The sequence below is a fragment of the Giraffa tippelskirchi genome, chromosome 6, assembly GCF_054371585.1.
Source record: "Giraffa tippelskirchi isolate mGirTip1 chromosome 6, T2T-mGirTip1v1.2.pri, whole genome shotgun sequence".
In the NCBI taxonomy this organism is placed as follows: domain Eukaryota; kingdom Metazoa; phylum Chordata; class Mammalia; order Artiodactyla; family Giraffidae; genus Giraffa; species Giraffa tippelskirchi.
Window position 1 is genome coordinate 7,558,508 of NC_137280.1, and position 13,319 is coordinate 7,571,826.

At 40.1% G+C, this 13,319-nt stretch overlaps 1 protein-coding gene across 2 annotated transcripts in view; it reads left to right on the top strand.

Moving 5' to 3' along the window:
* Positions 1-767: 767 nt before the first annotated feature.
* DECR1 (2,4-dienoyl-CoA reductase 1) overlaps positions 768-13,319 on the top strand; it is a 39,376-nt gene continuing 26,824 nt past the window's right edge. The window contains exons 1-4 of one of the 2 annotated variants that reach the window (XM_081496845.1): positions 768-828; positions 11,660-11,862; positions 13,036-13,093; positions 13,219-13,305. In XM_081496845.1, the coding sequence (XP_081352971.1) occupies positions 11,741-11,862; positions 13,036-13,093; positions 13,219-13,305 (267 nt within the window). In that variant the 5' untranslated portion in view covers positions 768-828; positions 11,660-11,740. Of the gene's footprint in view, positions 829-983; positions 1,054-11,659; positions 11,863-13,035; positions 13,094-13,218; positions 13,306-13,319 lie in introns of those variants that run through there. The other variant, XM_081496844.1, reaches the window with a different exon arrangement.

Below are 13,319 nucleotides of genomic sequence, written 5' to 3' on the forward strand. Positions count from 1 at the left end.
GTAAAGAATTCACCTGCCAATGCAGGAGAAGCAGATTCCATCTCTAGATCAGAAAGATTCGCTGGAGAAAGAAACGGCAACCTACTCCATAGACAGACGAACCAGGCAGGCGACTACTGAAAGTTACATGGCTCAAAATAGTCTGGAGTTAAAACTCCCCTCCAGGTCCTCCCCACTATTCTATGCAAAACAAAGAACTCGCTCACCCGAAGAAAAAAAAAAAAGGACAGTAAGGTTGATTACCCCAGCTCCCAGCCGGTCCCAGCCTCTGGCCTATCTCCAGAATTCCTTGCCCCAGCCGTTTAAGACGTAACTACTCGGAACAACCTCGGAGAAGAACAGGCCCCCTTAAGACAGCAGATTTCCACATATATGCCTATATATACTTCCTCTTTTCTTGGGTTAGTGCAGCAGCTCACTAATCTGACAGCTGCCCCTTCTCGCCTCATTAAAGGTGATCTGTTCCCGTAAAACGCCGGTCTCCTTTTTCCGAACCTCGCCTTCTCTATGGCACCCCACTCCAGTGTTCTTGTCTGGAGACTCCCAGGACGGGGGAGCCTGGTGGGCTGCCGTCTGTGGGGTCGCACAGAGTCTGACACGACTGAAGTGACTCAGCAGCAGCGTCTTCTCTAACTCCCTTACCCTACCACTACAGTCCATGGGGTTGCGAAACAGTCAGAGAGCACTTAGTCGCTAAATAACAAGTGTATCCATGTCATGCATTTCTGCAATCTTCAGACTTTTCTGGCACAGTAACTCGTGCACTCACAGAAGGACAGATGAACCTCCATTAAAGACCGTATTAAAACAACAGTCGGGAAAACAAAGGTAATCAGAGCAAGATAAAGCGCTGGAGAGGCCTGGGCTCTGACCCGGGGGGGCGGGGAGCCCCAGCCGCCCAGGCGGGTCAGCTCCCGGCCCAGCCCAGTCCTGCAAACTTGGGGCTTTCTGACCCGCCTCCCTTCGCGCGTGCATTTCCGGCCAGACCTGGGGAGGCCAGACATGGCAGTGCTAAGCCAGCTTTTCTTTTCTTGGGGTCGCGGTCCCCGGCGGGTAAGGCAGCGCCGAAAGGGCCGAGGGCCCTGCGTGTCCCCTGCAAAGAGCCCCGTCCAGGGGGCGCGCGGAGCGCAGACCCGGCGTCCCGGGCGCGGGGAGGAGCGCCGTGGGGCCCCGCGGTCCCGTGCGGGGAGCGAGGTCCGGGTGCCCTGCAGACGAGGGGCCGGGGCTGGGGGCTGCGGCTTCCCGGGACTGGGAGAAGGGGGCGGTCACGTCCAGTGCCCTTGGGAGAAGCCCTGGGGTACGTTTGTGCCCGTGTGGAGGGGCTCGGTGAGCGCCTGCGTGGGTCTCCCAAGGCGCACATTCCTGTGAGTTTCCAGTGAAAGTCGGGCTTCCCTTGTGGCTCAGCTGGTGAAGAATCCGCCTGCAATGCGGGAGACCTGGTTCCGATCCCTGGGTTGGGAAGATCCCCCGGAGAAGGAAAAGGCTACCCACTTCAGTATTCTGGCCTGGAGAATTCCATGGACTATATAGTCCATGGGGTCGCAAAGAGTCCAAGTTGCATGTAAATAGAGAGAAGGACCCTGCACCCACCGGCCGGCCTGGTGACGAGGGGGAAAGGGACGGGTGGGGAGTGGCGCCCAGAGGAAACGCTGGCCTTAGCTGGAGTCCTTTTTTTAAACGAAGAAATTCGTTCACCTGTTCGTTGTTCAAAGACTGATACCAGCCTAGAGCACTTGAATACTGAGTCACGTTGGGCTCTTTGCGGTCCCATGGACCGTAGCCTTCCAGGCGCCTCTGTCCAGGGAATTTTCCAGGCTCTTGCCTGGAGTGGGTTCCCATTTCCTACTCCAGGGGGTCTTCCCCATCCGCGGAGCAGAACTCGCATTTCTTTGTGCCTTTGCCTCCTGCACTGGCAGGTGGGTTTTTTACCTCTGCACTACATCCGGGAAGCCCATATGAACATAGTCACATAAAAAAGAAAGCAAATCGAGCTGTTTAAATTTCCCTGCCTGGAACTAACTAATGCTGGGAGAACTGCATCTCAGGCTGGCTTCCACAGCTTTTTCTCCCATAATTTTGTTTTGTTTTGTCACCATCTCTCCACTAGACTGATAGTCTAAAGTGGGCAAGAGGAAACAGCTGGAGAGGGGAAGAAAGAGGGGGGAAAAAAGAAGCAATGATATCCCAGACAACCCCTTTCCCCGATCAAATGAAAAGAAATCTTAGTGAGCTAAACTAAACCTGAATTCACAATTTCCTTAGCCAAGAAGAAAAATTGATCTGCCAATTGTGAAAAACACTTTTTTTTCAGTTAGATAGAATGAGTAGCCATGTTTTTATTTTTTTGAAAAACATGGACAAATTTCAAATTCCAGTTGTGAACACAAGGAAATACTATGAGTCTCTGACGTAAGAGAGAACTTCCTTTTAAAAAGTGCAATTTGTTCATGGTCAGGGTGTTGTTGATAGTATTTTCTCTTACAAAGGTTTGGGTTGTAGGTTGTAAAAGAAGGCTACACACTCTGATCCCTCTTAAAAGAAGTCTTCATTTATATCCTATAATGGCTCTGTAAAGCAGAGAAGTCTTCAGAGATTTTTTTTAAAAACACAAATTGTTAGAATTGAAGTAATAAGCTCACACAGACGTCAGCTCTTCTGACGTTATTACACAATATAGCATGAGAGGGAGAAAATGAACTCATTTAAAAATTAATTGTAATCTGACAGTTTTGAAGTTCCTTTGCTTAAGAAAAATGGAACTTTTGAGGATGGAGGTTTGAAGGCAAGAGGGTTCCTTATAAGTGGTGTGTCTCCCCTTCCTGGCCCATGCAAGCTCAGGTGCGAATTCCTGGGTGAAGAAAAGTTTTCACATCTGTGAAGTGGCAGGTTGTTCCGGGAGACATGTTTTTGTGGGCAAATACAAGTTGTTACAATTAAAGCCCCCGATTTAAATATTTTAGTTATCAAGAATCTGAGAAATGTTTCATCCCTCATACATCTATTTATTAAGTGAGCTTCCCTTGTGGCTCAGATGGTAAAGAATCCACCTGCAATGCAGGCAGGCCTGGGTTCGATCCCTGGGTTGGGAAGATCCCCTGGAGAAGGGACTGGCTACCTACTCCAGTATTCTGTCCTGGAGAATTCCGTGGACAGAGGAGCCTTGCAAGCTACAGTCCATGGGGTTCCAAAGAGACGGACATGACTGAGTGACTTTCACAACTTATGAAGTGCTCTATTGTGCTATGGGCTACTAGGGCTCAGTTCAGTACAGCATTTAATGAGAACTAGCTCTTTGCTTGGCCATGGGAATGCAAAGGTTAAAAAAATACAAAACTTGCTCTTAAGTTGCTTTCAATTTTACTGAGGGAAACATTCACTCATTCAGTAGTTTATCAGGAAATGCTAATTAAATGCCTACAAAGTGTTGAGCATTTTTTGACAATCTTTACTTGGAAACCATCACTACCATCCTTGAATTAATAGGCTCTTGTATATTTTTCAAGTTATGAATAATAACTCATGATTGGACCTTCAAATAATTTAGTGGAACAAAATGAGTTTAAGAAAAGCAAAATGGAATAGCATAGAAAATATAAGAATTCATCTTATATAGTAAGGTTAAGCATACAATTTGTGGAACTTTTTTAAAATTTACAGTTCTTTGATATCTCTGATGCACATTGCCATCCTTTCCCTCCTCCCTTTTTTGGGGGGCTTCTCTTGTGGCTCAGCTGGTAAAGAATCCACCTGCAATGCGCGAGACCTGGGTTCAATCCCTGGGTTGGGAAGATCCCTTGGAGAAGAGAACGGCTACCCACTCCAGAATTCTGGCCTGGGGAATTCCATGGACTATACAGTTGCAAAGAATCAGACACAACTGAAGGACTTTCACTTTTTTTAAAGAAATCAAGAGTAATTAGTATTTTTATAAAAATGATACCGGGCCAATATAAATTCAAGTAATATATCATTAATTAAATTAAAACAAACAAAATAATACATGTTTGCAAACTGGCCAATCAGGAATAACCAGGGTTAATGTTTGGCCAACTTCATCCCAGGCATCTGTTTGTACTGGCAAAGGGATGGCTGACTAGGCATATTTTTGCTTGGTTGTATCACATTTGTTTTTCACATTGAATTTAATCAACATTGATTCATTTTCTTCTGATGCTGAATACTGTCAGGGAGAAGTATAAAGCCAGCTGGATTTTTCCCCCTTGTTTATATTTCGAGTTTTATTTTATTTTTTTCTATCCAGAAAGCCTAAGAAATCTTTCTTTACCCAACACAAAATTGCAGAATATAAGCTTCTTGGAGGCAAAGATTTTCATCTAATTTGTTCACTGCTGTATCTCCAGGCCTAGAATAGTGCCCAGTGAAGTGTTTTCTATCCAGAAAGCCTAAGAAATCTTTCTTTACCCAACACAAAATTGCAGAATATAAGCTTCTTGGAGGCAAAGATTTTCATCTAATTTGTTCACTGCTGTATCTCCAGGCCTAGAATAGTGCCCAGTGAAGTGTTTTCTATCCAGAAAGCCTAAGAAATCTTTCTTTACCCAACACAAAATTGCAGAATATAAGCTTCTTGGAGGCAAAGATTTTCATCTGATTTGTTCACTGCTGTATCTCCAGGCCTAGAATAGTGCCCAGTGAAGTGATAGTAGTGATAGTGCCCAGTGAAGTGATAGTAGCTTAGTCATGTCCAACTCTTTGTGACCCCTTGGACTGTTGGGCACTGAAAAAAATGCATGCATGTCACAGACTTATACCTTCTAGCAACTGGATAAAATAAATTCCAAAGTAGTTGTTGCAGGCTTACTCTATTCATGGGCTATATGAATGCCTTTAGAAATGCAAAAGTGTGCACTTTTCAAAGTTGCTTGAAAAATAATATTGTTTGGTCTTCACCAAATTGACATTTAAAGAATTATTTATTTTTAATTGGAGGATAATTGTTCTACCGTATTGTGTTGGTTTCTGCCATACATCAACATGAGTCTGTTTTATCTGATATGAGTGTTTCTGCACCTGCTTTCTTTTGATTTCAGTTTGCATGGAATATCTTTTTCTAGCCCCTCGCTTTCAGTCTGTATTTGTGCTTAGGTCTAAAGTGGATCTCTTGTAGATAGCATATATAGGGGTCTTGTTTTTGTATCCATTCTGTGTCTTTTGGTTGGAGCATTTAGTCCATTTACATTTAAGATAACTATTGTTATGTCTGTGCTCCCCTGGTGAATGAGCAGTAAAGAATCTGCCTGCAGTGCAAGAGACAAAGGAGATATGGGTTTGGTCCCTGGGTCAGGAGGATCCCCTGTAAGAGGGCATGGGGACCCACTCCAGTATTCTTGCCTGGAGAATCCCATAGACAGAGAAGCCTGGCAGGCTACAGTCCACAGGGTTGCAAAGAGTCAGACTTGACTGAAGTGACTGAGCATGCACGCACATGATCCTATTACCGTTTACTGTACTGTATTGTTTGTTTTTGTAGACCTTTTCTTTCTCTTGTATTTCCTGTCTAGAAAAGTTCCTTGAGCATTTGTTGTAACGTTGGTTTGGCAGTGCTGAATTTTCTTAACTTTGGCCTGGCTGTAAAGCTTTTGATTTCTCCTTCGAATCTGAATGAGATCCTTGCTAAAAAGAGTAATCTTGGTTGTAGGTTTTTTTCCTTTTATCACTTTAAGTATATCCTCCCACTCCCTTCTAACCTGCAGAGTTCCTGCTGAAAAATCAACTGATAGCCTTATGGGGATCCCGTTGTATGTTATTTGTTGCTTCTCCCTTGCTGCTTTTAATGCTTGTTCTTTGTATTTAATTTTGGTTAGTTTGATTAATATGTGTCTTGGTGTTTTTCCCCTTGGGTTTAACCTGTATGGGACTCTCTGGGCTTCCTGGTCTTGGTAGGCTCGTTCCTTTTCAACGTTAGGGAAGTTTTCAACTCTAATCTCAAATATTTTTTCGTACCATTTCTTTTCTTTCTTCTTCTTCTGGGACCCCTATGATTCAAATGTTGGTCCACTTAATGTTGTCCCAGATATCCCTGAGACTTCCTCATTTCTTTTTGTTCTTTCCTGTTTCTTCTGCTTTGCTTCAGTTATTTTTACCATTCTACTTTCTGGTTCACCTGTCTGTTCTTCTGCCTCAGTTATTCTGCTGTTGGTTCCTGCTAGTGTATTTTTGATCTCAATTATTGTGCTGTTCATTGCCGATTGTCTATTCTTTAATTCTTCTAGGTCCTTGTCCACTTTTTCTTGTATCTTCTTGATCCATGCCTCCAGACTACTTATCTGTGCCTTCATTTTATTTCCAAGATTTTGGATCATCTTTACTTTCATTACTCTGAATTCTTTTTCAGGTAAGCTGTTTATTTGCTCTTCATTTGTTTGGCCTTCTTTTTCTGTTTTTGTTTTTTTTTTTTACCATGGTCCTTAAATTCACTGCATGTTTCTCTGTCTTTTTATTTTATTTAACTTACTGTGTTTGGAGTCTCCTTTCTGCCTGGTGGAAGGTCATAGTTCATCTCAATTGTGCAGTCTGCCGGTCGTGGGTGCAGTTGGACCAGTGCCCTGTGAAAGTCTCTTGGTTGGGGGAATGTGTGTCTGTGTTCTCGTGCATGGAGCTGGACCTTGTCTCTCTGAAGGGTAGTGCCATTTCCAGTCATGTTTTTTTGGGTGTCTGTGCCTTGGTGAGGCTTTGAGCAGCCTTTCTGCTAATGAACAAAGTTGTGTTCCTGGTTTGCTAAAGTACTGGCATGAGACATTTGGAGCTTGCTGGCTTTTGGGTGGGCTTGGTCTTACTGTTGAGATGAAAGCCTTTGGGGGAGCTCTCATTGATGAATGTTCCATGAAGTTGGGAGTTCTCTGGTGGGCCCAAGTCCTAGACTTGGGTCTGCCACCTCAGGGGCTCAGGCTCGACCCCTAACTGTAGCAACAAGACTTCATAGGCCATGCAGCACAAAAGACAAAACCCCAAGACTAATCGTCAACAAATAGCTGAGAAAAAAGAGAAGCAAGAGGCAAAGGAGAAAGGGAAATATATATCCAAATGAATGCAGAGTTCCAGAGAATAACAAGGAGAGATAAGAAGTCCTTCAAGGCTTCATCAACATGAAACTAAAGGAAATATAATGACCAGCTTGGAATATTACCAGATCTGCAAATTTTTCTTTATCATTTATACACATTTTCAAATTTTATCCTTCAGTAACTTTTTCCCCCTGGTTTAAAAATCAAATCATATTAATATTTATTGAATAAAATTTGAAATTACTCAAAATCAATCAACCTAACAAAAAGAACAAAGAATCTTCTATTATCCCATCTCTTAGTCATACATAATGACTGTGAAAGGTAATGAATGAAGTCAGATACATCTTAGATTTGAATATTTACTACTTTCATTGTTTGCCTCTAAAGAAACAAGCTGGAATCAAGATTGCCAGGAGAAATATCAATAACCTCAGATATGCAGATGACACCACCCTTATGGCAGAAAGTGAAGAAGAACTAAAGAGCCTCTTGATGAAAGTGAAAGAGGAGAGTGAAAAAGTTGGCTTAAAGCTCAACATTCAGAAAACTAAGATCATGGCATCTGGTCCCATCACTTCATGGGAAATAGATGGGGAAACAGTGGAAACAGTGTCAGACTTTATTTTTGGGGGCTCCAAAATCACTGCTGATGGTGATTGCAGCCATGAAATTAAAAGACGCTTACTCCTTGGAAGGAGGGTTATGGCCAACCTAGATAGCATATTTAAAAGCAGAGACATTACTTTGCCAACAAAAGTCCATCTAGTCAAGGCTATGGTTTTTCCAGTGGTCATGTATGGATGTGAGAGTTGGACGGTGAAGAAAGCTGAGCACCGCAGAATTGATGCTTTTGAACTGTGGTGTTGGAGAAGACTCTTGAGAGTCCCTTGAACTGCAAGGAGATCCAATCAATCCATCCTAAAGGAGATCAGTCCTGGGTGTTCATTGGAAGGACTGATGTTGAAGCTGAAACTCCAATATTTTGGCCATCTCATGCGAAGAGTTGACTCATTGGAAAAGACCCTAATGCTGGGTAGGATTGGGGGCAAGAGGAGAAGGGGACGACAGAGGATGAGATGGTTGGATGGCATCACTGACTCGATGGACATGGGTTTGGATAGACTCCGGGAGTTGGTGATGGACAGGGAGGCCTGGCATGCTGCAATTCATGGGGTCGCAAAGAGTCGGACACGACTGAGCGACTGAACTGAACTGAACTGAACTGAAAAGTTAGTTACTTGACCTACCTGAGTGCTTCAGTTTTCTCATCTGTAAAATTGGAGTAACAATGTTGTTGTTGTTTTTGTTCCCTAAGTTGTCTCCAACTCTTTGTGACCCCATGGACTGCAGCATGCCAAGCTCCTCTGTCTTCAACTGTCTCCTGGAATTTGCTCAAATTCATGGCCATCGAGTTGGTGATGCTATCTAACCATCTCATCCTCGGTTGCCCACATCTCCTTTTGCCTTCAGTCTTTCCCAGGATCGAGGTCTTTTGCAATCTCTTTACATCAGGTGGCCAAAGTGTTGGAGCTTCAGCTTAAGCATCATTCCTTCCAATAAATATTCATGGTTGATTTCTTTTAGGATTGACTAGTTTGATCTCCTTGCAGTCCGAGGGATTCTCAAGAGCCTTCTCTAGCACCACTATTTGAAAACATCAGTTCTTTGACTCTCAGCTTTCTTTATGGTCCAACTGTCACATTCATACATGACTACTGGAAAAATCATAGCTTTGACTATATGAACCTTTGTCAGCAAAGTAATGTCTGCTTTTTAATACACTGTCTAGGTTTGGCATAACTTTCATTCCAAGGAAAAGTGTCTTTTAATTTCATGGCTGCAGTCTGATTTTGGAGCCCGAGAAAATAAAATCTGTCATTGCGTCCACTTTTTCTCCTTGTATTTGCCATGAAGTGATGGGACTGGATGCCATGATCTTAGTTTTTTGGATGTTGAGTTTCAAGCCAGCTTTTTCACTCTCCTCTTTCACCCTTTTCAAGAGACTCTTTAGTTCCTCTTCACTTTTAGAGTGTTATGGTCTGCATATCTCAGGTTGTTGTAATTTCTCCTGGAGATCTTGATTCCAGCTTGTGATTCATCCAGCCTGTCATTTCTCATGATGTACTCTGCATAGATTTAAATAAGTAGAGTGACAATATACAGCGTTGTCATCTCCTTTCTCCATTTTGAACCAGTCAGTAGTTTCATGCCCAGTTCTAACTGTAGCTTCTTGTCCCATGTACAGTTTTCTCAGGGGTCAGGTAAGGTAGTCTGGTACTCCCATCTCTTTAAGAATTTTCTAAAGTTTGTTGTGATCCAGTCCATCCTTTGGCATAGTCAATGAAGCAGAAGTAGATGTTTTTCTGGAATTCCCTTGCTTTCTCCATGATCCAACACGTGTTGTCAATTTGATCTCTGGTTTCCTCTGCCTTTCTAGACCAGCTTGTACATCTGGAAGTTCTTGGTTCATGTACTGCTAAAGCCTAGCTTGAAGGATTTTGACCTTAACCTTACTAACATGTGAAAGGAGTGAAACTGCAAAATAGTGAAACTGCAAATAGTGAAACTGCAAAATAGTGAAACTGCAAAATAGTGAAACTGCAAAATAGTGAAACTGCAAATAGTGAAACTGCAAAATAGTGAAACTGCAAAATAGTGAAACTGCAAATAGTGAAACTGCAAAAAAAAACTGAACATTCTTTGGCATTGCCCTTCTTTGGGACTGGAATGAGAACTGATCTTTTCCAGCTGTGTGGCTACTGCTGAATTTTCCAAGTTTGCTGACATATTGAATGCAGCACTTTAACCACATCATCTTTTAGAATTTGAAGTAGCTCAGCTGGAATTCCATTACCTCCACTAGCTTTGTTCATAGTAATGCTTCCTAAGGCCAGCTTGACTTCATATTCTAGGATGTATGACTCTAGGTGAATGACCACACCATCATGGTTATCTGGGTCATTAAGACCTTTTTAATATAATTCTTTATTCTGTATTCTTTCCACTTCTTAATCTCTACTGCTTCTGTTGGGTCCTTGCTGTTTCTGTCCTTCATCGTGCTCATCCATGCATGAAATGTATCTTTGATATCTGCAATTTTCTTGAAGAGATCGCTAGTCTTTCCCACTCTATTGTAACAATACAGTTTACTTTATAGGGTTGTAGAAAGTCCTAAATAGACCTGGCAAGTAGACTTGGCAAATATTGAATCCACTACTTACTGTTGTTTTTTCCTTCCAGTCATTTTTCTAAGCATGTATTTTTATTTATAGTTCAAGACATCCTGTATATTTCTTTTTTTTTTTACATCATATTATAAGCATTTTCTTGTTCTATTTCTACTTGTGAATAGCCTTATCCTAAATTATTGACTACATTTCTATTTCTTTACAGTAAATTTCTAGATATCTCAAGACAAATAATGACAGCCCATTTAATGTATAAGAATGCTCTAGTGGGAAATTATATTTTCTGAAGTTTTAATCTTACAACCATGACCTGATGGGGAATATCAGATACCCTAATAGTGTGATCATTAAACTCCATAGGATCTCAGTGATTATAGAGAGACAACATGCAAGGTTTTATAATCTTGGTTCTGCAACTTGAGCAACATATTTAACTTCTCTGGGCCCCTTCTGTACAATGGGGTAAAAATAATACCTATTTCATGGGGTGTTAACAGTTAGTTTCTAATCCTGATACATGGTAAACACTTAATGAATATTATTGACTCTTTATCTGTTACTGTGTTTAACACTTAAAAGTTTGTTTTCATAATTAAAAATGAGAGAATAACAGTGTTTTCGATAAGTAATATGAGGGTAAGCTGTAAAATATAAGGGCAGTGCAAATACTTTTTTAGTTGAAAATGGTTTTATATTTTCCCCCATTTTAATTATTACAAGTATTTTTTCCCATTCTAAATTTATTATTCGAAGACAACATGATAAGAGGCATTTGATTTGATAAACCTTATAAAGGACTTTTATAATATTCTTAAGTGATTCAAAGGATGGAATGTGATTTTTTTCCAATTTGTTCTTATTAAAAGACAAACATGCTTTAAGGTTTTTTTTTCATGTTTCTTTCTTTTTATTTTTTTTAATAAAAATTAATATATTTTAATTGGAGGCTAATTACTTTACAATATTGTAGTGTTTTTGCCTAAGCTTTTTTTAGGTTAAATATAAGCTAAACACATAAACTAACAATGCCAACACTTATGAGTTGTTGAGTGTTTTCTCTGTGCTACACAATTTTCTAAGTTTATTGTTTATATTGTCTCATGAAACCCTTATAATGACCTGTGAGGAAGGTTCTGTCATTATTTCCAATTATAGAAGAAATTGAGGCAAATGGAGATTAAATAACTTGCTGAAGGCTGTATGACTAGGGAGAAAGTTCCCTCTTGTGTGGTCCAGTGCCAAAGCCCATGCTTTAAACCGTTCTACTATGTCACTTAACATTCCAACAAAAAAAGTATAAAAACTGATTAAATACAGTACCAATATGTTTACAGTGTTTGTGTTAATCCAAGAATTTGACCAATATTAACGAATAAGTTTAAAAACTCATATCTTTTGTGGGACTACAAGTATGCATATTTCAATTCATTTTCTTCTTATTAGTTTTTCAGTTATGGAACAAAAATATTACATCAAAACAATGAAGCTTTGCAGTCTAAATTCTTTCCACCTTTTCCAAAAGTGATGCTACCACCCAATAGTTTTCAAGGAAAAGTAGCATTTATTACCGGGGGAGGCACTGGCCTTGGAAAAGGAATGACAACTTATCTGTCCAGCCTGGGTGCGCAGTGTGTGATAGCCAGCCGGTAAGTGAGTCTCAGTAAGTCGCCTGGCAAGAGTCTAGTGATGGAATAATTCTGTGCCACGATGTTGAAAACACTTTTTGCCAGACTTGTTTGATTTGCATCTTAATCTCTATGAAATATTCTTTACTTAAATCTCCTTGGGAAAAGTATTATTTGTGATGATAGAAGTAATGGTTGATGATGGAACTGATAACATATTTCACAACTTCAGTGACAGAATTTTTTCTGTGTATGAAGTAATAAAGTACTATATTGAGGCTCCTTTGTTTTCAGTGAGAGTGATTATAATCACTGATTGAGTAGGTAGTTAACCTTGCACCAGGATAATGGATAGAATGCTTCCATTTCCTATAAGATGGGCAAATATTTCAAAACATCTATTGTGATGAATATAGGAAGAGGGAGGCCATGTGGAAAGAATTTATTTAGGCATATCCTGGTATCTTATAGCTATTCAAGTTAGAGGTTTAAAGACTGGCCAAAAAATCTATCCTTTCTTTTGGTTTGGAATACTGTAAAATATTTAGATAGGCTAAGTAATAGTCTGAATGATAAGTCACTATGTAATTTATAAGGGCCCAAAGGAATTTCTTTCAGATGTTTCTTTTAATGGAAATTGGCCAGAACTTTTTTTTTTATGTTGCAATGTTTTCAAGGATGTTAATATATTATTTTCTTTGTAATACTATGTGATTTACATTGCTTTTGTGTATGTGTGTTTTTCTGAAGAGTGTAAGATTCTGAATACATCTAGGTTGTCCAAGCCCATCAGTTTGGTATAAAATCTGGTAACATAGATTTTGTGTATAACATAGATTTTTTAAAAATAGTTTAACCTGAGCTTACATCATTCCAGGAATGTATTTTCCTTCTAAAGCATGCCTGGGCGAGAAAACACGTAGAAAAGAATATAATTAAGGAAATAACTTAAAATTTAACTGGCTTAAAAGTAATTCAATCAATTAATGTCAGATATATGAAAATTGCTTAAATTTAACTTCTGGAAAATAAATGCACTCAAATTAACTTGTTTATAGATTTAGCTTTTCTATTGTCCCCAAAATACATGTCTTTACACTGTAAATTCTCTTTCTTAGTTTATGAAATTAAAAAGAAAAATATAACATGAAGTTGTTTCAGAACTCATGCAAAGTACCATGTGTTTATTTCTAGAAAAATTGATGTTTTGAAAGCAACTGCAGAGCAGATATCTTCTCAAACTGGAAATAAGGTACATTACGAAGTTATTTAAATCAGATTTAGGAATTATAACATGCGTAAGTAAGTAACTCATGCTTATGGATTAAGAAGTCTGAGAAAATGTAGAATTCTTTTTTTCTTTTTGGTATTTTGCAGGTTCATGCAATTCAGTGTGATGTAAGGGACCCTGATATGGTGCAAAATGCTGTGTCAGAGACGATCAAAGTCATCGGACATCCTGATGTAAGTGTGATGGT